This window comes from Hemitrygon akajei, chromosome 8, assembly GCF_048418815.1.
Source record: "Hemitrygon akajei chromosome 8, sHemAka1.3, whole genome shotgun sequence".
Taxonomy (NCBI): Eukaryota; Metazoa; Chordata; class Chondrichthyes; order Myliobatiformes; family Dasyatidae; genus Hemitrygon; species Hemitrygon akajei.
Window position 1 is genome coordinate 123,875,559 of NC_133131.1, and position 26,087 is coordinate 123,901,645.

The following is a 26,087-nucleotide window of genomic DNA, read 5'->3' on the forward strand; positions in this document are numbered from 1 at the left end:
TCTGAGGTAAGATGGCAGTGCATTGGGATGCAGCAGTCTGAGGTAAGATGGCAGTGAGTTCAGAGCAGTCTGAGGTAAGATGGCAGTGCGTTCAGAGCAGTCTGAGGTAAGATGGCAGTGCATTCAGAGCAGTCTGAGGTAAGATGGCAGTGCATTCAGAGCAGTCTGAGGTAAGATGGCAGTGCGTTCGGAGCAGTCTGAGGTAAGATGGCAGTGCATTCAGAGCAGTCTGAGGTAAGATGGCAGTGCATTCGGAGCAGTCTGAGGTAAGATGGCAGTGCGTTCGGAGCAGTCTGAGGTAAGATGGCAGTGCGTTCGGAGCAGTCTGAGGTAAGATGGCAGTGCATTCAGAGCAGTCTGAGGTAAGATGGCAGTGCGTTCGGAGCAGTCTGAGGTAAAATGGCAGTGCGTTCGGAGCAGTCTGAGGAAAGATGGCAGTGCATTGGGATGCAGCAGTCTGAGGTAAGATGGCAGTGCGTTGGGATGCAGCAGTCTGAGGTAAGATGGCAGTGTGTTCAGAGCAGCAGTCTGAGGTAAGATGGCAGTGCGTTGGGATGCAGCAGTCTGAGGTAAGATGGCAGTGCATTCGGAGCAGTCTGAGGTAAGATGGCAGTGCATTCGGAGCAGTCTGAAGTAAGATGGCAGTGCGTTGGGATGCAGCAGTCTGAGGTAACATGGCAGTGCATTCGGAGCAGTCTGAGGTAAGATGGCAGTGCGTTGGGAGCAGTCTGTGGTAAGATGGCAGTGCATTCGGAGCAGTCTGAGGTAAGATGGCAGTGCATTCGGAGCAGTCTGAGGTAAGATGGCAGTGCGTTGGGAGCAGTCTGTGGTAAGATGGCAGTGCATTCGGAGCAGTCTGAGGTAAGATGGCAGTGCATTCGGAGCAGTCTGAGGTAAGATGGCAGTGCGTTGGGAGGCAGCAGTCTGAGGTAAGATGGCAGTGCATTCAGAGCAGTCTGAGGTAAGATGGCAGTGCATTGGGAGGCAGCAGTCTGAGGTAAGATGGCAGTGCATTCAGAGCAGTCTGAGGTAAGAAGGCAGTGCATTCAGAGCAGTCTGAGGTAAGATGGCAGTGCGTTCAGAGCAGTCTGAGGTAAGATGGCAGTGCGTTGGGAGGCAGCAGTCTGAGGTAAGATGGCAGTGCATTCAGAGCAGTCTGAGGTAAGATGGCAGTGCATTCGGAGCAGTCTGAGGTTAGATGGCAGTGCGTTGGGATGCAGCAGTCTGAGTTAAGATGGCAGTGCGTTGGGATGCAGCAGTCTGAGGTAAGATGGCAGAGCATTCGGAGCAGTCTGAGGTAAGATGGCAGTGCATTCAGAGCAGTCTGAGGTAAGATGGCAGTGCATTCGGAGCAGTCTGAGGTAAGACTGCAGTGCGTTGGGAGGCAGCAGTCTGAGGTAAGATGGCAGTGCATTCGGAGCAGTCTGTGGTAAGACTGCAGTGCGTTGGGATGCAGCAGTCTGAGGTAAGATGGCAGTGCATTCGGAGTAGTCTGAGGTAAGATGGCAGTGTGTTCGGAGCAGTCTGAGGTAAGATGGCAGTGCATTCGGAGCAGTCTGAGGTAAGATGGCAGTGCGTTGGGAGGCAGCAGTCTGAGGTAAGATGGCAGTGTGTTCGGAGCAGTCTGAGGTAAGATGGCAGTGCATTCGGAGCAGTCTGAGGTAAGATGGCAGTGCGTTGGGAGGCAGCAGTCTGAGGTAAGATGGCAGTGTGTTCGGAGCAGTCTGAGGTAAGATGGCAGTGCATTCGGAGCAGTCTGAGGTAAGATGGCAGTGCGTTGGGAGGCAGCAGTCTGAGGTAAGATGGCAGTGCATTCGGAGCAGTCTGAGGTAAGATGGCAGTGCGTTGGGATGCAGCAGTCTGAGGTAAGATGGCAGTGCGTTGGGAGGCAGCAGTCTGAGGTAAGATGGCAGTGCATTCAGAGCAGTCTGAGGTAAGATGGCAGTGCGTTCAGAGCAGTCTGAGGTAAGATGGCAGTGCGTTGGGAGGCAGCAGTCTGAGGTAAGATGGCAGTGCATTGGGAGCAGTCTGAGGTAAGATGGCAGTGCATTGGGATGCAGCAGTCTGAGGTAAGATGGCAGTGCATTGGGAGCAGTCTGAGGTAAGATGGCAGTGCGTTGGGAGCAGTCTGAGGCAAGATGGCAGTGCGTCGGGAGGCAGCAGTCTGAGGTAAGATGGCAGTGTGTTCGGAGCAGTCTCTCAGGGTCCATCCAAAGGCATTTGTGTTTCTTTTATGATCACTGGATGACGCTGGACTTCAGAACCTCAGGTACTGCAGGCGTACCCCATCAGTGAGCTGCTCGTTGGCTGAGAAGCTGGATTTGGAGCGGACTGCGTTACTATTTACTATAGGAAGGCTTCAGAGTTCATGTACAAAATCGGAGGGCAGTCTAACTGTGAGTGATTGTCTTGGATGGTTCTCTTGCAATCACAAGACCCTGTTGGACGTGGATAATGTAAAGTGCTGCAGGTCCATTGCCCTTGTTTATTGGAAAGACGGTGGAGGAGCTGCGTGGCCCTGGTTGAAGCAAGAACTACACCTCAAGATTGCAGACTTGCCTGTTGCAGCAGTCCAGGAGAGGAGACGTTAGGAGGCAGTGTGGAGCAGCATCCATGCTAGGTTGGAGCTGGTCCCCTCCCATCAGTGCTGCCCTCCAGTGTTTGATCAGAGGAATGACAAGCTGGATTGCTTGCATAGCCTGCTGAGAACTGCTTAATTTTGCCGATAACACCAATGCACAACCAATTCACAGGACATGTCACTCAGGGACATGGGCTTTTTTTGTGTGACTGTATGTTTACTTGCTGTCTTATATGTGCCTTGTGCTGTGTATGACTGTTGAAACTGTGTTTTGTACCTTGACCCTGGAGGAGCACTATTTCATTTGGAGTTATCATGTATGGTTGAATAATTGTTAAACTTGAATTTGAAGCAAACTGCAAAGATTTCTGTAGCCCACCTGGCTTGCCGCTCACGTTCATCTAGGGGAATCAGCTTTTGGCCCCGCCAAGCAGGGTATTCAAGTTTGGGTGGATGCTGTGTAACATACCCCAGTACAAACCCCCAACACAAAATATCATACAGTACACAATATGCGATTAAATGATTACACTTTATATCTCTTACTTTGATATGTGGTTAGTACAGAAACAAAATATTTTTAAAAAGGCGCCACTTTTATCAAATAGTTTGTGCACAAAAATCATTGGAGCTCACGCCTCAGGTATTTCTCCATAAATGAATTCTGCCGAAACGTCGCCAACCTCCGGACCCTCGAATTCCCGTATACGCTGCCCAGTGATCACCGAGCACCCTTTGCACTCATCCTTCCTCTTCACTCTCCTCGACCGAAAACCCACGAGAAACCCCGCTCCCAGACATAGAAGAAAGAATAACATTTCTCCCCATTGGTTAGCCACCTGTTATCAGTAGCTATAACCCAAACATCGCTGCTACAGAAAACCCATTACCTCAGCAGTGAACATTACAGAGAAACCATTACATTCTCCCCCCACCGAACTTAGTCATGTCCTCATGACGTGAGATAGCTCGCCAACCCTTCCTGCAAAACACAAAGCCCAATCCAGGTGCAAAAGGCAGTGACATAGCTCCCCAAAACAGTAGAGATCATGCCCTGTCTCCCTGGCGCTACATAGGCCAACCTATCCGGTGGTCTCCTAATTCTCTGAGACCTCCGTACCTCCAGCTCAGATGCTACTGGGGATACTTTGGGTCTGCTTGGCAAAAGCTCCCGCAATCTATCACTCACAGCCCCCTGCAACCCGGAGCACCCGTCTCATGTTCAGGCTCCGCCTCCTCCCCTTTAGGATCCTGCTGTACCCCATGCTGCCCACCAATAGCCCCCCTCACCTCACCTGACTCAGTGGGAGAAGGGCCAGGAGTCTCATCCTCAATCAATGGGAGTTAGTGAACGGCAGCATGTACCACATATCCAGATCATCATCCTCTGAATCAGTATCCCTCTCAGGGCCAGCCTAACCTCTCCTGCAGTCGCCCCACATTTTCTCAGAGTCCTTGTAGGCTCCAAGTAGGGCTCAGGGTCAACCTGCACCTCTTGACCTGGGACAGCAGGTGGTTTCGATGGAGAATCTTGACAGGCCCATTCCCCTCCTCTGGTTTCACCCGGAAAAGCAGTAGGTTTGGCATCTGACTCTCCACCACATAGGGCATAGCCACCCAGCAGTCAGCCAACTTGTGCTTTCCAGGTAGCCCCAAATTCCTAATGAGGACTACCTCTCCTGGCAGGAGTTGGGAGAACCTCACTTTCTGATCATACCTCCTCTTATTTCCACAATTCTGCTTTCCAGCTGCAACCCCAGCCAATTGATAAGCTCTTTTCAGTTCCCTCATTTCAGACACACACTTCAGAGAGGGCTTCGGTGGTAAGTCACCCTCGTCAGTCCCAAAACAAAGGTCAATGGGCAACCTCACCTTGCACCCAAAAATCAGATAATATGGCGAGTATCTAGTAGCTTCATTGCGTGTACAGCTGTAACAGTGAACCAGATGCCCAATATGTTGACTCCACCTGCTCTTCTTGCTGATCTCCAGGGGCCCGAGCATGTCTAGCAAGGTCCAATTAAACCTCTCAGGCTGGGGATCGCCCTGTGGGTGATAGGGCGTGGTCCTCGATTTCTCAACTCCAAGCATGCCCAGTAACTCATAGATGAGTCTACTCTTGAAGCTCCGTCGCTGGTCACTATGTGTCCACCTGGGAAGGCCATAATGCACGAAATACTTCTCCCATAACACTTTTGCCACCGTAGTTGCCCTCTGGTCCTTGGTAGGAAAAGCCTGAGCATATCTGGTGTTGTGGTCCGTGATGACTAAGACATTTGCCGTGTTGCTGGCATCGGGTTCTATGGACAGGAAATCCATACACACCAGGTCCAGGGGCCCTGCACTCTGCAAGTGGGACAATGGAGCTGCCCGTGTAGGCAGTATCCTCCAGCGTATGCATGATTTGCAGTATTCTTCAACCTCCGACCACATTTGGGGCCAGTGAAACCAGTCTTGGAGCATCCCATAGGTCTTTTCCACCCCCAAATGTCCAGAATCATCATGAAGTGACTTCAACGCAATTTTCTGATACTTCTCCGGCAGGACCAGCTGCCAATGCTGAGGTCGGTCCAGGGGTGATGTGACGCAGTTTAAGACCTGTTTCTTCAACTCTAACCGAGGCCATTCCTTCAGTAATGGAGACACTGAAACGCGTTTCGTCTTCTCTGCCTGAGCCACGTCTCCCTTTTCAACCACGTACCAAATAGTGCCAATGCCCGGGTCATCTCGCTGAGCAGCTGCTACTTCCCCAGAACTCAATTCTGGCAGCTGATTGGTCTTCAGAGCAGAAAGGTTACAGTAAACTGGGGGTAAAGCATCATGAGAAGCCCCCAATGAGTCACTGCTCAATCCGACCTCTCCTTTTCCTCAGCTTTCACGGTGATGGCAACCTGACACATGGCCTTCACCCCAGGGGCAGGAACGCTCTCCCACTCCTCGTCCCTGTCCAGTCACTCATGCATCCATCAGGACAAAGCATCCGCATCGACGTTCCAGCTCCCCAGCCGGTACTTCAAGCTGAAATCATAGGCAGACAATGCTGCCAACCACCGATGGCCTGTGGCATCCAGTTTCGCCGAGGCCAGGATATAAGTTAGGGGGTTGTCGTCTGTCCTCACCTCAAACTTGGCCCCGTAGAGATAGTCACTCAATTTATCCACCACCTCTCATTTCAACACCAGGAATTCCAACTTGTGGGTGAGATAGCTTTTCCTTGGAGGGCGACAAACTCTGGCTGACAAATGCCACAGGCCTCAACCCGGTGCCCTGATCCTGATACAGGATGACCACTGATCCCTCTCAGCTGGCGTCAGTGTGTAATACATACGGCAGTCGGGGGTCTGCAAAAGCCAGCACTGGTGCCTGGGTCAGCAACTGAAAAGCCTCCTCACATTTTGCATCCCACCTATGTCCGAAAGGCTCCGACGGGTTTAGATATTCTCCAACCTTCCGTCCCCTTTTCCCTTTCTTCCCCAAGGGAGGGTAACCACACAGAAGCTGATACAAGGGGTGACTCACTTTGGCGTAGCTCTTCACTTATCTCCGATAATAACCACAGGACCCAAGGAATGAGTGCAGAGCACTCACAGTCTGGGGCCTCAGTCATGTGGTCACCGCTTGTATCTTAGCCGGGTCTGTAGCTACTCCATCACGCAAGATTATATGCCTGACATAACTAACAGACGTCTTCCAGAACTGGCACTTGTCCAGGGAGAGTTTTAACCCTTCATCCTTCGGTCAGCCCAGCACCTTCAGTAGCCTCGCTTCGTGTTCCTCCAAGGTGGATCCAAACACTATCAAGTCATCCAAACACACCAACACTTCAAGCAAGTTCATATCCCTCACCGTCTTCTCCATGACCCTCTGGAAGGTGGCAGGGGCTCCTGATATGCTCTGGGGCTTCCTTTCAAACTGGAAGAATCCCTGGGGACATATAAATGCCACCTTCTCTTTGTCAGCCTCACTCATGGGGACCTGGTAATTTCCACTCCTCAAGTCCAGCACACTGAACCACTTTGCACCACTCAGACAGGCAAGCGCATCTTCGACCCTGGGGACCGTATAATGGTCAGGGACGGTGCGCCTGTTCAGAGCCCTATAGTCCACACACGTGTACCTTCCCATTTTCTTCGGGGCCACTACTATTGGGGATGCATAGGGGCTTCGGGATTCAGTGATGATCCCAGCTTCCTTCAACTTACACAAATGCTGCCGCAAGTCTTCCACGTCTGCAGGGGCCCATCGCCAGGACCTCTCTCTAAACGGGGTGTCCTCAGTCACCCGGATAGTGTGACGAGTGCTCTTGGTACAACCCACATCAAACTCGTCAGTGGAAAAGACACCTTCCAGCTTCAACATCTTCTCCACCAGCCTCCTTTTCCAGCCCGGTGGCACAGGAGGTCCGCAAAGTTAAAGGCCTCAGCAGTCAACTTTTCCCTTTTCTCCAATAGTTTCTCCCCAGCGGGCCTCACAGGGGTCTAGACATTACCGCCAGGGGCTTCCCTCTCTTAAAGGTGACCTCTCTCTTCGTAGTGTTCCTGACGATCACTGCCATCCTGCTCGCCTGTACAACCGAGGGCCTCTGCAATTTGGCCTCACCAGTACCCCAGCTGAAAATCGCGACTCCCCCGAGGTCTTCCGGAGCGTCCACTAAGAGGGCCTGACCCTCAGGCACTCCGGGAAATCTGGTGGTCCCCACCACTCTCGTTACTTCCCCAGGCCGTATCACCTTAGGCTTCGACCGGGTGCACCATACAGTCCCTCATTTAAATTCGGTATTCAGCCCAGCGCAGCCACGCACTTCCTCAAACGCAGCTCGAAACACTGGGTGCACAGAAAGGGACCCCAAAAAGCTCTCACCCACTTTCTCCCCGTAGGCCCCCATAAGCCTCCGTACTAGAGGGGTGTTGGTCCCCACCAGAATTGAAATGCCCACCCCTCCCCCGTCTCAACCAGATCCAGACAAACTAGGACTAGTGTATCAAGAACCTCAGACACTCCCACATCAGCCTCCGAGAACCCCAACTTCACTGACAAATAACCATCGTACGGTTAATCACCAGCACTGATACCCCAAATCTCCAATGCACTGAATGGGGTCAAGGGTAATTGCTTCAGATACTGGTTGTAGAACGAATGGTACAGTAACGTGACCTGCGACCCGGTGTCGAGTTTGGCTTTAGCATATATTCCCTCTATCTGTAATGACACACTGGAGCGTGGAAACCACTAAGCCTTCAGGAATAGGGTCTCCAGTGAATCTGCAGATGCTGGAAATAAATAAAAACACAAAATGCTGGCAGAACTCAGCAGGCCAGACAGCATCTATGGGAGGAGTTAGTGACGACGTTTCGGTTCGGGTTACTTCATCAGGAGTGAAGTAGCATGGGATGGTGGAGAGGGGATAAGAAGTGGGGGGAGAGATGAAGTAGAGAGCTGGGAAGTGATAGGCTGGAGGGAAATGGGCTCCGGGGAAGGTGGAGAATTATGGAAAATAAAAGGGAAAGAAAGGTAGGGCTGGGAGATAGTCTTCCCCACAGTTATAGCATACGCTACCGGCCGCCCCTCTTCTCGCGGAATCCCTGCCACCCACAGCCCTCTGCGCGATCCATCCACTGGGGGGGTGGGCCCTCTCTACCAGTCCTATCATACGAAGGGTCCAACCCACCAAGAACCCCCGTGACCTCTCAGTGCTCAGCTCTGCCACCACCTCCTTTACCATTTCCCAGGTGGGTCGGCCCCGGTCGCTTCACCACAAGGGTCTATAACCGAGGACTGTACCCTGCTGATGGAGTCCTCTCGCAGCCTCAGCGTGTTCTCATTCCCCCCGCACCTCTCTGATCAGCTGAACGAACGATGGAGGGGACCACATTTTATAGGGCTGCTGGAGACCCCAAGCAATCATGTCCTGGGCCTGGGCGCCCATATTTACCTGGTCCATCCTTAACTGATCCACCTCAGCCGTCCGAATGACCCCCCCCCCCCCCCCCCCCGGCGCCTCAAACAATTAGCCGACTCTCTAGCTGAAAAGGCTACGCGGAAAGCTTCTCCCCCTTCTCCTGATGCACGTTTTGAAACTCTCCCAGAAGCTCAAAGTTCATGGTACATTTATTATCAAATTATGTATACCATATACAACCTTGAGATTCATCTCACAGGCAGCCACAAAACAAAGAAACTCAATAGAATCCAATAAAATAGGTCATTAAACACCCAATGTGCAAAAACAAGAACAAATCGTGCAAACAATAAAAAGTCAGCAAATATAGTTGATGAAAGTGAATTCAGAGCTACGAAGCCAGTCATCAGAGGCCAGTCTACAGCTGGATGCAGGCTACAGCTCGAGTTTGGCGCAGAGAAGTGTACACCTTGTCGGCCAGCCAGCTGGACACCAGCCTGTCCCTCATCTCCTGCCCCAACACCATGACTGGCACTTACATCAGCCAAACATCAGCTCATTCCTCACTCTCATGCCCAGGCCCTGTTGCCTCGGCTCTGCCACTTCAAATACCTGAGAGAGGTGTATAAGATGATGAGAGGCACTGATCGTGTGGATAGTCAGAGGCTTTTTCCTAGGACTGAAAGGCTAGCACGAGAGGGCACAGTTTTAAGGTGCTTGGAAGAAGGTAGAGAGGAGATGTCAGGGTTAAGTTTTTTTTAAACAGAGAGTGGCGATTGCGTGGAATGGGCTGCAGGTGACAGTGGTGGAGGCAGATACGATAGGGTCTTTTAAGAGACTCCTGGATAGGTTAAATGGTGCTTAGAAAAATAGAGGGCTATGGGTAACACTAGGTAATTTCTCAGGTAAGGAAATGTTCAGCATAGCTTTGTAGGCCGAAGGGCCTGTGTTGTTCTGTAGGTTTTCTATGTTTCTCATCAGTACCAAGTCCACTCTAGCAATGGTCAAAGATTGGTTCATTCTCGCTGTGTTTAACAGTGTAGTTAGCAGTTTCATTTGCTGCCAGTAGTGCTTTGCCGCATTTCACCACTGTCATCTTAAACCAGTAACAGCAGGAAGGAGTTGTAGGAATGGGCTGAATTTGGAAATATGAAGGGGAACAAAGCTGGATTTTTTTCTTCCATTTGCCACTATCTAAAAATTAGTGAAGGTACTGAAGTTGATGGGTTGAAGCTTGGAAAGGAGGTAATAGAAAGGTTCATTAAATTTAAAATATTTTGCCAAACGAAAAGCCTTCTAGATTGCTGTGAATTGGACACTGCCAAAATGCTTACCGTCATCTTCCTGACCTGGAACCTGGAAGGTACCAGAGAATATAGGCAATCTTTCAAAATTTGGCAGCAACACTAAATTCGCTATCGTGAAGGATAGTAGCAGATAGCAAGAGGCCAAAGGTAGACTGGCAGATTGGGCAAACAAGTGTGGGATGTAATTTGGTATAGAGAAGTCTGAAGTGTAGAAAAAACAAAGATACTATTTTAGAAGGTATGTCAGAATAGATGGACGTGGGTGAATAAAACTTTAAAAATGACAGGACATGTTAAGAGAGAAGTTAGTACAACAAACAGAATTCAGGATAGAGGCATCAAAATCACAAAACAGAAATTTCATTGAATTAGAAGATACCCATTAAGTCACAATTGGGATATGGCATTCAGTTCTGATCACCACCCTTTATAAAGATTGTACTGACTCTGATTGGGTAGCGAAAAGACTCACTAGCATGGGTTCACGGATGAGGGATTTCAAACACAAGGTTAGACTGGCATCTGCACAGCTGCTGCTTGAGCCAGGGTACAGCCAACATTTTAGACCAGGGATTCCACACCTGGGGCCCACGGACCCCTTGGTTAATGGTAAGACTCATTGCCATAAAAAAGGTTAAGAATCTAAAAGATAGAACAGTAGAGCACAGTACAGGCCCTTTGGTCAAAGTTGTCGTGCCAACCATTTAACCTACTCCAGGATCAAACTAACCCCTCCCTCCACTCAGTCCCCCATTCTTCTTTCATCAATGTGTCTATCAAAGAGTCTTTTAAATCTCCCTAACTAACTGCTTCTACTGCTATTCCTGACATCACATTCCACCTACACGCCACTGTGTGTAAAAATCAACCACTGACATGCCCCTATACTTCCCTCCAATTACCTTAGAATTATGCCCTTTCCTTTTAGCCATTTCCACCCTTGTGGAAAAAAGTGGAAAAAAGTCTGTCCACTCTTTCAATGCCTCTTATCTTAAAAACCTCTGTCAAGTTGCTTCTTATCCTCCTTCACTCCAAAGAGAAAATCCTTAGCTTCCTCAACCTTTCCTCACAAGACATGCTCTCTAATCCAAAGAGCATCCTGGTAAATATCCTTTACACCCTCTCTAAAGCTTTTATATCCTTCCTATAAATGAGGTGACCAGAACTGAACTCACTATTCCAAGTGTGATCTAGCAAGGTTTGATAGAGCTGCAACATTACCTTACAGCTCTTGAACTCAATCCCCTGATTAATGAAGGCTTCCTGAATAACCCTATCAACTTGTGTGGCAGCTACGAGAGATCTAAGAACTTGGACCTCAAGATCCCTCTGTTCCTTCTCACTGCTAAGAACCTGCACTCTGCATTTAACTTCAACCTTCCAAACTGTATCACTTCGCATTTTTTCTGGATTGAACTCCACCTGCCACTTCTTAATCCAGCTCTGCATCCTATCAAAGCTCCATTGTAAACTTCTACATGAGCTACAAAATCATTGACCTTCACGTCATCTGCAAACTTACTAACCCACTTTTCCTCTTCCTCATCCGAGACATTTATAAAAATCGCAAACAGCAGGAGTCCCAGAACAGATCCCTGTGGAACACCACTAGTCATCGAGTGGCTAACAGCTAAGTTTCCTTGGAATGCACGCCTTCTGACTTTCTTAATGAGCCCACCACAGGAACCTTGTCAAGTACCTTATTAAAATCTATATACACGACATCTACTGTTCTACCTTCATCAATTTGCTTTGTCATTTCTTCGAAGAGTTCAATAAGGCTCCAAGGAGGAAAGAGCATCTTTATGTTGTTTTATTTTTGGAGATACAGCACAGCTGCAGGCCCTTCCAGCCCAGTGAGGCTGCACCACCCTTCACTTTCTTTCAGTTTCAGAGTTTCAACATCTATAGTATTTGTTTTGATTTACAGAACGAGTGAATAGATTGATCTACCAGGAGCCAGCACAGTCTCCACAGGACGAGTTACTTCCTTATTGTCAATAGGAAAGATTCTACAATTTTCAAATTGTAGAATAAAGCTACACAAAGACGCTACTGGGCCTTTTAAACATAAACAATATTGTAAACACAATAAAGAAGGAATAACTGGCATGAATTGATGACTTTAGTCAGTCTTAACAGCAGAAAAGGATGACTTTACTGCTTGGATGACAGAACAATGTGAAACTGCCAACCTCTGCGAGTCACTCCTGGGCAGTTAAACAGTGAAATCTGTTGACGCTGCCTGCACTCCCTGCTCTTTTGAGGTGTACAATGTTTTACAGGCTTCCCCAGTGAAATTTCAAGAGACTAACGATTTGGTCAGCATTTTGGGAATATTCACAAACTATTGTCACTATAAAAGGCAACAAAAATGTTTTAGTCAATGGGAACATGTGTTTTCCATAGCATACTGAACCATTGTTACTGCTTAGCAACTCTGTTCATCTGAATTAACCAATTTTAACAGGAGTGAATTGAATTCCTCTGGAAATTTCAAAAGATATCACACATTTTACACCCCCTCCCCACCATCCCTCAAAGTTAATGATATTTCTGATCCTGTATCACTTACTTTGATGTATTCAACTTTTCAGTATCTAGGCATCACTGGCAGGAACAGCATCTGGAATTGCCCTCGGAGGAGGGTTTACTAGGCCATTTAAGAGTTAACCAGATCCCAATATGCACTTCAAATAACATGAAACATTCTTACTAATTCTAATCACAATTCTTCAATGTTTTAGCAATTGGGGTGACATCACATCGCAAGACAAAAGGAATCTGAAACTCGACAGCAACCACAGTCAGAAAAGAGAGAATAATAGACCCTAATGGTTATTTCCTTATCAGGTCAGCATCCTGAAGTCAAAATCACTCCCAATAACCTAGCCTATTTCCACACGTTCCAATGGTGCAACTGGTAGCAAAATAAAAAGTAAAAAGAATAGTCTTTGACTTGAAACTATATTTATCGTTTAGAAGGCTAATTGTGTACATGGAAATTCAGATTCTACATTTGCTAGATTAAAATGTTTCAAATAAATAATTTGAAATTTTATAATGTCATAAATCCTAACAGTATTTGTTTTAATTTTGTAAAATAGCTTACTTTTTCCAACAACTGTTGAACTGAATATTTGCCTTCTGTTTTCCTCCTGGCTTTTTTCTCCATTTTTAGCTGCATCCTCTCCCGAACATTTAATCCGGTCATTTCAAGACCTGCACCATAAACAAACAGAGCTCAGTATAGACCATTTCATCAAAACTTCAAAGACAATAATGACACTATGTTTGCATTACCAAATCCATGGTTAATGACTGTAAAAATGAAAACAAAACAGCTAAATCCTATTTCCAAAATTTATGAAAACATTCACCAATTGTTTATCCCAATGGCACAAATTTGAACTTAAACATATTTTTCCAGAAATAATTTTTTCCACTATTTCATCACTGAAAAATGCTATCCTAATTACCTCATTATATCAAATGATTTTGGTAACAAACTTGTGTCACCTGTTTTGCTGTAGAAATGAATGTTTCTGCCCACCGTGTCCACACTGACTTCTTTGGCCACCTACACTAATCCCATTTGCAATATTAGGTCCACGTGCATCTGATCAAATGTCTCTCAAACAGTGATTGATTCAGATTCTATTACCTCCACCAGCAGTGCATACCAGATATCAACCACTCTGTAAAAATCTTTTCCTTCAGATCCACTATTAAAATCCTTCCTCTGTTCTTAAACCTTCACCCTTTTGATACTCCTACCATGAGTGACTATAAAGACTCTGACTATCTACCCATTATACACCTTGTATAATTATATATACTTCTATCAGGTTCCACCCCGACTCCTTCACCCCAGGCAAAACAAGTCCAACCTATCTAATTTCTTCCCAAAACTTAAAGCTCTCCAATGCTCTAGAAAACCGGGATCTCCATACCTCCCTCTGCAATGGAGCTCTCCTGATCAGAAGGCGACAAGACAATACAGATCAATGATAACACCTCCTCATTGAATATCAGCACAGGCACATCCCAAGGATGTGTGCTTAGCCCACAGCTCTACTCTCTCTACACTCATGACTACATGGCTAACCACAGCTCAAGCACCACCTGTATGTTTACAAATGACACCGGTGTTGATAGAATCTCAGATGATGACAAAGCGGTGTACAGGAGTGAGACCGTTGGATGGCTGAGTGGTGTTACAACAGCCTTGCACCCAACATCAACTAGACCAAGGAATTGACTGTAGAATCCGGAATCGGAAGTCGGAACAACACACACCAATCCTCATTGAGGGATCAGTAGTGGAAAGGGTGAGCAGAACCAAGTTCCTGGGCATCAACATCTCAGAGGATCTGTCTTGGACCCAGCACATGGGTGCAATCATGAAGGCACACAAGTAGCTGTACTTTATTAGAAGTTTGAGGAGATTTGGTATGTCACCAAAGACTCTTGCAAATTTCTATAGATGTACGGGGGAGATCATTCTGACCGGTATTATCACAGCCGAATGCCGAAGTTCCAATGCAGAGGATTGAAAGAGGCTGCTAAGGGTTTCAGACTCAGCCAGTTCCATTAAGGGCACAACCCTCCTCACCATTGAAGAATCTTCAAGAGCTGGTGCCTCAACAAGGTGGCGTCCATCACCATCCAGGACACGCCTTTTTCTCATTATAATCATCGGGGAGAAGATACAGGCGCCTGAAGAACCACACTCAACAACTCAGAAAAGGCTTCTATTCCTCCACCATCAGACTTTTGAAAGGTCCATGAACGCCAACTCATTATTCCTTTCTTGGCACTATTTATTTCTTCTGTAATTTATAGTAATTTTATGTCTTTGCAGAGTAACACATTTTGCGTCATAAGATAGTGATAATAAACCGGATTCTGATTCTAGGCAACATCTGGTAAATCCAACTGGTCGATCTAACTGTAACATCAATTCCCCATGGCACCACAGTATCTTTACGCACCTTGATTATCAACTATCTATCTAGCTCAGGCTTAAAAATATTCAAAGGATTCTGCTACTTCAGAATTCCACAGGCTGGTATTTCGCAGGGGAAATTTTTTGCTTCTTCCCTCTCATGAAACCAACCACTCTGCTTCAGTCTCACTTTAGAGAAGTTGACCATCTGTGTCCAGTCATGAGACACAAGGATATTAAACATAATTTCTAAGGAGATAGCCACTGTAATCTTCCAAATTTCATTCTATTTGCTCCAAGTCCTAGCAGCTAGAAAACCATGTAGCAATCCCAGTCAAGAAAGCAGAGAGACAGAATGCAGTTCATCATTAATCAGGAAAAATACAGTATTAATCAGAGGAACAAAGATAAAGAAAATCTTGGCAAAGTACATTTATTATTTATTATCAAAGTATGTACGAATTATACAATCTTGAGATTCATCTGTTTACAGGCAGTCAAAGTAAGAAACCCAAAAGAACCAATTAAAAAAAAGAAAGCCGATACCCAATGCACAGAGGGAAAAAAACACAAATCATCCAAACAATAGAAGCAAGCAACAGCATTCAAAACCAAATTAAATCCATAAACCAGAATCCCCAGAGCAGCCGGAGTAGGCTTAAGCCTCATTCTCAGTTTATCATATAGCAGGCAAATTGCCCCAAAGCTCACAGACACAAAGCGTGTAGGAGCCAGAGCGGCCTTATAGCCTCAGCTCCATGGAGAGAGGACTGAGCATCGTGGGGGAGCAAGCAGAATCAGCCCAATTGTCGCCTCCAGACCTGGCATCATTCCTTTCCAGTTCATCCAGGCTGGCATTTAAATCATCCAATTTAGGACCCTGGCTCCGATACAGCATTATGCTCTGTGCCTCCACTTTGCCGCCCAGCCTGAGGCCATTTTCAACCTTTCCAAATCGGCTCTACACTTAGATCGATCCAACCTTACTCCCAGTTTAGGTGGACGGACATTGAAACCCCTCTGCCTCGACTCTTCCCCAAATCGCTCGCTCCAACTGCGAAACCATCTTGAACACGTTCTGTTCCAACAATGTGATGCACCAGCACAGCACATCCTTCAAGTCAGCTTCACCTTCGCTTGCCTCCTTATTGTTTGCAGTGATAGTCTACCACAATTTACCTCAGAAGAGGGGTATTTAATGATATTTTTAGTTGTATTTTTTGACTTTTGAACAACCAGTAAGCTTTTGCACAACTTCAGTAGTGCCATCTTAAACCAGACACTAACATCAGACTTATCAGCCACTTAGCAAAAAAAAACATAATCCGCACCATCAAAGCACAAAAGGAGTCATATTTGGTTATGCTATTACCATTCTTTGATGCAATGCTCTGGATGAGTAAAGGGGAACCAGAATACATACAGGCTGTGGATGCCTGATGATTTTCAATAAGGTGCCACATAAAGGTTGCTACACACCTATCTGGCCAATCTGGCATCAATTAGCAGACTAACAAAAAAAACTTGAAATGGCAGGGGTATTTACAGACATTTTTAACCTCTCCCTGCTTCAATCTAAGGCTCTTATCTGGTTTAAGAGGCTATTATCATCCTGGTATCCAAGGCAACATGCCATAATGACTACTACACAGTGACTCTGACATGCACCATCATGAAGTGCTTCTAAAAACTCATGATGACATATATTAATTCCAGCTTCATAGACAACCTCCACCCACTGCAATTTGCTACTGCCAAAATAGGTCTGCAGTGGACACCATCTTCCTAGATTGCCAAGCCACCTACATTCAACTATTCTTTATCGACTCCAAGCAAACTCATCTCCGAACTTGTAGGTCTGGAACTATACACCTCCATTTGCAACTGGATCTTTGACTTTCTGATCAACAGAACACAATCAGTAAGGAAAGGCAGCAACACTTGAGCCACTAGTATTCTCAAAACTGGGTCTACTCCCCATTCACTGATGACTGCATGGTCAGATTCTGCTCAAACTCCATCTACAAATTTACAAATTATACCACTGTAGTGGGCCATATCTCAAATAATAATGAGTGGGAGTACAGGAAAAAGCTGGAGAGCTTAGTAACATGGTGTCATGACAAAAATCTTTTCTTCAATGTCATGCAAAAATCTTTTCTTCAATGTCAGCAAGACAAAGGAGCTGGCTATTGACTTCAGAAGAAGGAATGGTGCATACACTCCTGTCTACATCAACAGTGCTGAGGTTGAGAAGGTTGAGAGATTCAAATTCCTAGGAGTGAATGAATATCACCAAAGGTCTGACCTGATCCAACTACACAATGAAGAATGCTTACCAATGCCTCTACTTCCTCAGTAGGCTAAAGATACTTGGCATGTCCCCTTTGACTCTCACTGATTTTAATCAATGCACCTCAGCTGTGATACATCCAATCCAGATGCATCACAGCTTGCATAGCAGCTTCTCTGCCCTTGACCACAAGAAAATGCAGTGTTGTGGACACAACTTAATATAGCAGAGAAACTCCTCTATGAACTTTATCTACGCTTCTCACTGCCTCGGTAAAGTAGTCAGCATTATCGAAGACCCTCATACCATAAACATTCTCTCTCCTGCCCTTCCCATCAGACAGAAGACACAAAAGTCTGAAAACATGCAGCACAAGACTCAAGGACCACTTCCATTATGCAGTTAGAAGACTACTGAATGTCACCCTAGGATAATAAGATGGACGTTTGACCTTACAATCTATATTGTTGTGACTTGCACCTTACTGTCTACCTGCACTGCACTTTCTCTGTACTGTAACTCTTTCTTCTGCATTCTGTTGTTTTACCTCGTATGATTTCAATGCACAATTGTAATGAGTTGATCAGTATAGATAGCATGCAAGACAAGGTTTTCACTGTGCAAGAGACAATAATAAACCAATTTACCAAACTGTTACCTGATGGGATGCCGTCAGGATCAATATTTGGGCCTCATCTATATAAAACATGTATAGATGATTTTGATGAAGGAAGTAAGTGTTGGGGTCTGTCAGGTGTGGATGCTCTCACTGAGGTATCAAGAATAGAGAAGTATCAAGAAGGAATACTTCAATGATTTGGATCCTGTATCTTTAACTCACACGTCCTTGACTCCAGTCTACAACAAACTATCTGGTCCAATCTCTAGCCATCCCTGATTGACAAGAAGGTGAAAGGGCCACATACCATCTAAAATAATGAAGAGTCTTGGGATTGGGTGGTTTTTCTACTGAAATTCTAAAACTTGGTAGAGATCAACTTCAGTCACAAATTCACATCAGAGATCCGCTAATTTTATAAGCAACTTCAAGAAAAGAGCAAATTTGACTGTAATAATTAGATTCTTAAAGATTCTTAAAGAAAGAGGACATTTGAGATGTCCTGGAACGTAAAGCCTCGTCCTGGGAGCAGATGCAGCTATTCCCTATTCCCAGTTCCTCCATCTCCGCCACATCTGTTCTCAGGATGAGGCTTTCCATTCCAGGACATCTCGAATGTCCTTTTTCTTTAAGAATCGTGGTTTCCCTTCTGCGATCATCAATGATGCCCTCACCCGCATCTCCTCCATTTCCTGCACTTCGGCCCTCACCCCATCCTTCCATCACCACAACAGGGACCATGTTCCCCTTGTCCTCACCTACCACCCCACCAGCCTCCGGATCCAGCATATTATCCTCTGGAACTTCCGCCACCTTTAACAGGACCCCACCACTAAGCAGATCTTTCCCTCTCTACCCCCTCTCCGCTTTTCGCAGGGATCGTTCCCTCTGCGACTGCCTGGTCCATACGTCCCTCCCCACAGATCTCCCACCTGGCACTTATCCCTGCAAGTGTAAGTGCTACACCTGTACCTACACCTCCTCTCTTACCACCATTCAGGGCCCCAAACAGTCCTTCCAGGCGAGGCAACACTTTACTTGTGAGTCTGTTGGGGTCATCTATTGCATCCGGTGCTCCCGGTGCGGCCTCCTCTACATCAGCGAGACCTGACGCAGATTGGGGGACCGCTTCGTCAAGCACCTTTGCTCCGTCTGCCACAACAGACAGGATCTCCCAGTTGCCACCCACTTCAACTCTGCCTCACATTCCCATTCGGATATGTCCATACGTGGCCTCCTCTACTGCCATGATGAGGCCAAACTCAGGTTGGAGGAGCAACACTTCATATACCGTCTGGGTAGTCTCCAGCCCCTTGGTATGAACATCGAATTCTCCAACTTCCAGTAATTCCCTCCCTCTCCCTTACCCCATCCCACTTTCACTCTGCCTCCTCTTCCAGCTGCCTATCACCTCTCTCATGATTCTGCCTTCTTCTACTACCCATAGTGCTTTCCCCTTACATTCCTTCTTCACCTTTCCTGCCTATCCCCTCCCTGCTTCCCCTCCCCCACCCCTTGATCATTCCTCTGATTGGTTTTTCACCTGGCACCTTCCCCCCTCCACCCACCTTCTTTATAGTGCCTCTTCCCCCCCCCCCCTTCAGTCCTGACAAAGGGTCTTGGCCCGAAACGTTGACTGCTCATTTCAATGGATGCTGCCCAACCTGATGAGTTCCTCCAGCTTGTTTGTATGTGTTGATTTGACCACAACATCTGCAGTATACTTTGCGTTTACATGCTCTCTATATTTATTTATTTTACAACTTGTCATCTTTTGCACCTTGTGCAGTTTTTCATTGATTCTATTGTTACTGTGAATGCCCATAAGAAAATGAATCTTAAGAGTAGTATATTGTGACATATATGTACTTTGATAATAAATTGACTTGAACTTTGAAAGTATGGTCAATAACGATGAAATGCGTCACCACATTCAAGGTACCTGAACAGAGCTCAACCATTTGAAGATCAATACAGCAAAGCTAGCACAAAGCTAACCATATATGGGGCAGCAGTAATCTCTGCATTTCTGTCTACTTCAGCAGTATGGCCTACAGTATGGTCTTTCAACGCACTGACTGGAGAGATACCATCAATGCTGTCTCCACAAATCCTCCAAAGTAAAACATTAAACAAACCAACTTTGACAGAACCAGTCAGCCTCAGTTCAGCTCCAGTGACCAAGCCACATCATCCACATGCCTCACTCATGACCCTCTCTGCCAAGCTCTGCCATATCAAGAGGTTACCAGGTGGACAGCAGAAATGATTCAATAATGTTCTCAAAATCTCTCAGCATCTCACCATTTTGAGTTAATTCCAGCCCTATTATTATTCAAAATAGAGGTAGAGCAGGAATTCCCATCCTGGGGTCCACAACCTCCTTGCTGAATAGCATTGGTCCTTGGCACAAGAAGTTTGGGAACCCCTGAAATTGAGAAAATGGGACAACATAGAAAACCCAAAAAGTCTTCTCCACCATTCAAAAATAGCTGATTTATTCCCTCTCAACACCATTCTCTTGACTTCTCCCCATAACCTTTGATGCCCTTACTAATCAAGAACCTTACTAATCTCTGCTTTAAATATACCCAATGACTTGGCCTCCATATCTGTCTGTGGCAATGAATTTCACAGATTAATCACCTTCTAGCTAAAGAAATTCCTCCTCATCTTTGTAATAAAGGAACGCCCTTCTATTCAGGGACTGTGCCCTGCGGCCCTAGACTCTCCCACTCTCCATATCCACTCTGTCTAGGTCTTTCAATATTTGTTATGTTTCAATGCGATCCCCCCATCCCACCCATTATTCTAAATTCCTGAGTACAGGCCCGAGACGTCAAACACTCCTCCTACGTTAACCTTTTCATTCCAGGGATCATTCTCATGAGTTCTTACAATAGGACCACACAAAAGCCCAGTTCACATGGCCAAAGTAACGCACCACCTCCAAACTTCCTCTACAAGTAGGATTCTCAGCAAATACAGTGTCTTGTCCCTCTGGGATTCTCAAACTATTACTGTTGACAGCGGCAGACGATTTATTTAATCTTTAAAACCAGCTTGCAGTCAGGGTAAAAGTTTTATCTCAAGATACTTGCGGGGAAAGTAAATTTGCTTTCACTCTTCTAATGCCACATGCATCTGACAGATCTAAGAAAAAAAATTAAAATTCGTGCACCTTGTGCTATCCTGCGACGTTTTTTACTCCGTTTCTGACGTTTGGTGCTCCCTGCCTTGTCCATCCCTCAAAGCTGGGACTGCAAACTTCCACCCTTGCCGTGACAACCGGTGAACAGCGAAGTCTCCCCGTTCGGTTAGAACTCAGACCCGGGCAGCGTGAGTGCTCCTCTACGGGCGCCTGACTATGACAAAAATCAAATCATCGCTCTGGAAAACGCGTCCATCCTGGTTTCAAAATTCAACGTCGCTAAAGAAATTACGCTAATACCGATTCCTCGCGCAATTCACATATCCATCCTGCAGGTTCAAGTTACGCACAACTGCGCAATAAACATATGTTTTAAAATCAGATTAATTTATAATGCAGGATATAGTTGAACCAGTTTAATAATAATGTAAGTCAGAGTGGTAGTAGGACTGGGAGTTGGAATTAAAGTGGCAGACAACGATAAACTCAGAGTCACTCGTGCAATCTCCCAATTAACTCTTGGTTTCACCAATGCAGTGTTGGGGAATGTGCAAAAGATTCGCTACTTCACCGGGTAAAAACAACCAGAAGCCGTGTATGAACCCGGAGATCCACAATCTGCTGACGGCCAGATCAGTGGTGCTCAGGTGTGGCGACATAGAGGACAAGACTCCCAGATGAGCTCAATGCCTGGTATGCTCGCTTTAACCATCAAAACATGAACGCACCTTCACAAACTCCCACGGCCCCCAATGAACCTGTGATTTCAGTCTCTGAGACGGAGCATCCTTCAGGAGGGTGAACCCATGGAAAGCATCCAGCCCAGAATCGGGTTTATCACTGACATGTTGTTTCGCGTAAAACTACTGTAACTTACAATAAGAAACATTCAATAAAGTACTGCCAAAAAGACGTGTTCTTGGGTTCGTAGTCCGTTTAGAAATCTGATGGCTGAGGGGAAGAAGGTGTTCCTAAAACATTTAGTTCAGGCTCCTGTACCTCCTCCCTGGTGGTAGTAATGAGAAGAGGGCGTGTCTCGGGGCTGGTGCGGGGCTTTAGTGATGGATCCGGTGTTCTTTGTCATTCTCTGTGGAGAGGTGAAGGTGGTGAGGGAAGGGAGAAAGTGGGATGAAGAGAGGAAGAGGGGTGAGGGGGGAAGAACAGGGTTGAGTGAGGGGCTCTCCCTGCCAGTTGGAGGCTATGTGAGTTACCAGCTTTGACGTTACCAGGCCAAATTCTAAAGACCTATGCTGATCATCTGGCTGGAGTGTTCACTGATATCACTTTGGTAGGCTGAAGTACTCCCAGATTCAAGCAGGCTTATATTATACCAGTGCCAGAAGAACATGATAACCTGCCTCATTGACAATGGTCTGGAAGCACTTACATCCATTGTGATGGTGCTTTGAGGGGTTGGTGATGAAACTTATCTACTCCTTCCTAAGAAGTGACTTCGATCCACTCCAGTTTACCTACCATCACAACAGGACAACAGCAGATGCCATTTCACTGGCTCTGCACTCAACCCTGGGACATCGGGACAGTGAAGATGTATACATCAGGATAATCTTCATTGACTACAATTCAGAATTCAATACCATCATCGCCTCAAAGCTAATCAATAAGCTTCAAGTCCTAGGCCTCAATACCTCCTTATGCAACTGGATCCTCAATTTCCTCACTTGTGATAATTCAGGTTTGCAACAACGTCTCTTTCACAGTCTCCACCAGCACAGGTGCACCCTAGGCTGTGTACTTAGCCTCCTGCTCCACGCACTGCATACTTATGACTGCAAGGATAAGCACTTCTCCAATGCCATATTTAGATTTGCTGATGTCACTGACCAAATCAAAAGTGGTGTTCAATTAGCATACTGGAGGGAGATTGAAAATCTGCCTGAGCAGGGCTACAACACTCAATGTCAGCAAGACAAAGGAGCTGATTATTGACTACAGGAGAAGGATCCTGGAGATTCATGAGCCTGTCCTCATCAAGGGACCAGAGGTAGAGATGTTCACCAACTGTACTTTCCTCAATGTGATCATTATAATTTCAGAGCATCTGTCCTGGGTCCCACACATAAGTGCCATTACAAATAAAAGCACGGCAGTGACTCTACTTTCTTTGAAGTGTGCAAAGATTCAGTATGTCATCTGAAACTTTGACAAACTTATATAGGTGTGCATTGAAGAGTATATTAACTAGTTGCTTCACGGTCTGATGTGGAAATATCACTGCCCTTGAATGGAAAAGTAATGGAAACAGCCCAGTCCATCATGGGTAAAGCCTCCATTAAACACATCTGCATGAAGCACTGTCACAGGAAAGAAGTATCCATCATCAAGGACCCCCACTACCCAGGCCATGCCCTCTTCTCATTGCTATCATCAGGAAAGAGGTACAGAAGCCTCAACACCTACACCACCAGGCTCAGGAACTTATTACCCCTCAACCAACAGGCATTTGAACCAGAGGGAATAATTTCACTCAGCTTCACTCTCCTCATCACACAACCAATGGACTCACTTTCAAGGACTCTACAACTCATGTTCTTAATACAATGTACGTATGTTTGTATTTATTTATTTATTTATTATTTTGCTTTTTCTTTTTCTGTATTTGCACTATTTTTTGTCTTTTCCAAAAGTTTGAAATAAATTTATTATCAAAATACATATATGTCACCATATACAACCTCGAGATTCATTTACTTGTGGGTGTTCGCAGTAAATACAAAAAACCACAATAGAATCAATGAAAAACTGCACACAAGCAGCCAGTTTTACATTGATTCTGTTGTGTTGTGTTTCTTTGTATTTGCTGTGAACACCCAGAAGTAAATGAATCTCAGGGTTTTATATGGTGACACATATGTACTTTGGTAATAAATTTACTTTGAACTTTGAGACGGTGGGAAGGGAAGGCATGAAAATACAGCTGTTCCATCTCCTGTGTTTGCATGGAAGATTGCCATAAAATAGAGAGTGCTTGATAGGGACAAAGAGCAGACCTGAAAATTGCCAAGACAGCAATCCTTTCAAAATGCTTAAAGGAGGTGGGAGGGGAAAATGTGTCGACTGGTGAAATCTTGCTCTAAACCCATTCCCTCACATTCTCTGCTACTGGAAGTAACTTTTTTCTCTTCTTCACCGTTCTGATAACTGCCTTTTAAAACTGTTTTCCTTTCCACAGATAGTGCCGGACATGCATTTCCTTCATCAGCCTCAAGCTAAAAGGCTGCCTAAAAAGATCATGTTTATTCAGCTTTATTAACAGATACATTTCCAGAAAGCAACTTCATCTTTTTTCTTCACCAGTTAGGTCTTAGCTGATGACTAATTCCAATTAGTTTGCTCTAAGATCTTAAACCTGGCAAAAAAAAAAGCAAAGGTCATTTATGAAAATAATAGCAGGGATGAGAACTCTATATTTCTCTCATTGGAACTCTGTAAGATTACTTTTCAAAGATGTCAATGCTTTAAAAAATGTTTTTAATAAGGAGAAATTGTTTTCACTGGAACAAAAAACTTAGCAGAAGACAGGGATTTTTAGCAAAAAATACTATTAGGGAACTAGAAGAATAATTTACACAAAAAGTTCAAATAATCAGGACTACTTTTCCTGAACAAATAGTGGAAGAAGATCATATGGTTACTCTCAAAAGGAAATTGAATACGAAAATTTATCAGGACAGGTTAAGAGTTTGGGAATGAATGACTTACTCACCCAAATAATCAGCATAGGAAAAAGATAACTAAACTACCTTCTCTGTGCTAAAATTTACTAATTCTTTGTATCACAGAAGTGGTGTTTTCATACTAAATTTTAAATGGGTGAGGAAAGAAACACATTTTATATGAAGTATAAATTTTACATAAATAGAACATAAAGAAAATTTTACAACAGGATAACAAACCAGTATCAGAAATTTAAAAAAGCACATGGGAGAAATATAACAAAGAAAATTAAAGCCAATAAAAATTAATCAGTCCCATTATAGTAGTCAGGGAATAATTTAGATCTTTAAAAGGAAATGGTGTTACAATAATTGAAACTAACATCCCACAATGGTTCTACAAACAGTAATGAAATAGCTGAACAAATAATTAGTTTTGGTTACGTTACTTGTGGGAACAATGTTGGCCATAACCCTAGGAAAATCTCTCTGGTCTCTTTCAGATTTGTGGGATCTTTTATATCTACTAGAAAGAGCATATGCAGCTCAATTTAATGCCTTTAGCAAAAGACACCACCAGCAATGCAACATCACATGAGTACTGCTCTATCAGAGGAGGTGTCTTTCACATGAGAAATGCCAGCCTAGATTAAAATTTAAACTTAAAAATATATCTTTAGATTTTAGTAAGGAGCTGTTATATTGCATATTTCTATTCATTGAAATTCATTGAAAACCTGAAAAAACAATGTTAACTAAAATCCTCTAAGTATGACAGCACAATGTAATGAAAGAACATTGATGTTTGAAGGTAGAAGTATCCGTTTTTCTCTTCTAGTACATAGCTTACATACCACCTGGCTTTGGGTTTCCCATGAGGACCAGAGGAAACAATTTAATTGCAAATTTCTGAATTTCACTTATAATTTTACTTGAACTTATTAGAGGAAAAAGAAATGTCTGTAACACATTCTCAAGAGATGTTCAGATGGAAGAGTTTAACAAACATTTGGTTTAATCACTGACCATCAGATCTGGCTTGACTAAATAATATGCTGTCAGCCTCTATTCTTCTATACCAAAAACAGCTTTCTAGACTAAAACTATTCTGGAAATCAAAGAAAAATACTTAATTTCTTTACCACATTTATTTTCTTAAATCATCTGTTGTCGCATGTATCCTCACCTCCATTCACCACAAGAACTCATGAGACAATCTGATTAGGTATGTCTTGTCCCATATCTTCATTTATCAGGCCAACAGAACAAACTTTTCTTTACTTATCTCTGATATCCATTCACTGGCCCATTAATTGCATCCATTAAACTGCTGACTGCCCAATTTACAACCATATAAAGATTTGCCAAGATCACATCTGTTGTGACCTCCTTATCTAAGAAAGAATGCACTTGCCATTGAGGGAAGGCAGTAAAGATTCACAAGACTGGTTCTAAGGATGGCAGGTCTGGAGTCAATAATGCCAACCAGGCTATATTCCCTCGGACTGATGAGATCTCAGTGAAGTTTACAAAATTTGTAAAGGGATTAACAGGCTTAATACTGGGTGTGTTGCCTTTAAGGCATTTATTTAGTTTATTATATTTTCGCTTT

General features: G+C 44.9%; 1 protein-coding gene across 2 annotated transcripts in view; it reads right to left on the reverse strand.

Annotated features, from left to right (window-relative positions):
* LOC140732219 (uncharacterized) overlaps positions 1–26,087 on the reverse strand; it is a 483,152-nt gene that overhangs the window by 450,030 nt on the left and 7,035 nt on the right. Inside the window, exons 2-3 of one of the 2 annotated variants that reach the window (XM_073054523.1) lie at positions 20,829–21,012; positions 12,900–13,009 (exon numbers count right to left, since the gene is read on the reverse strand). In XM_073054523.1, coding sequence (XP_072910624.1) covers positions 12,900–13,009; positions 20,829–20,892 — 174 coding nt within the window. In that variant the 5' untranslated portion in view covers positions 20,893–21,012. The remainder of the gene's footprint in view (positions 1–12,899; positions 13,010–20,828; positions 21,013–26,087) is intronic. The other variant, XM_073054524.1, reaches the window with a different exon arrangement.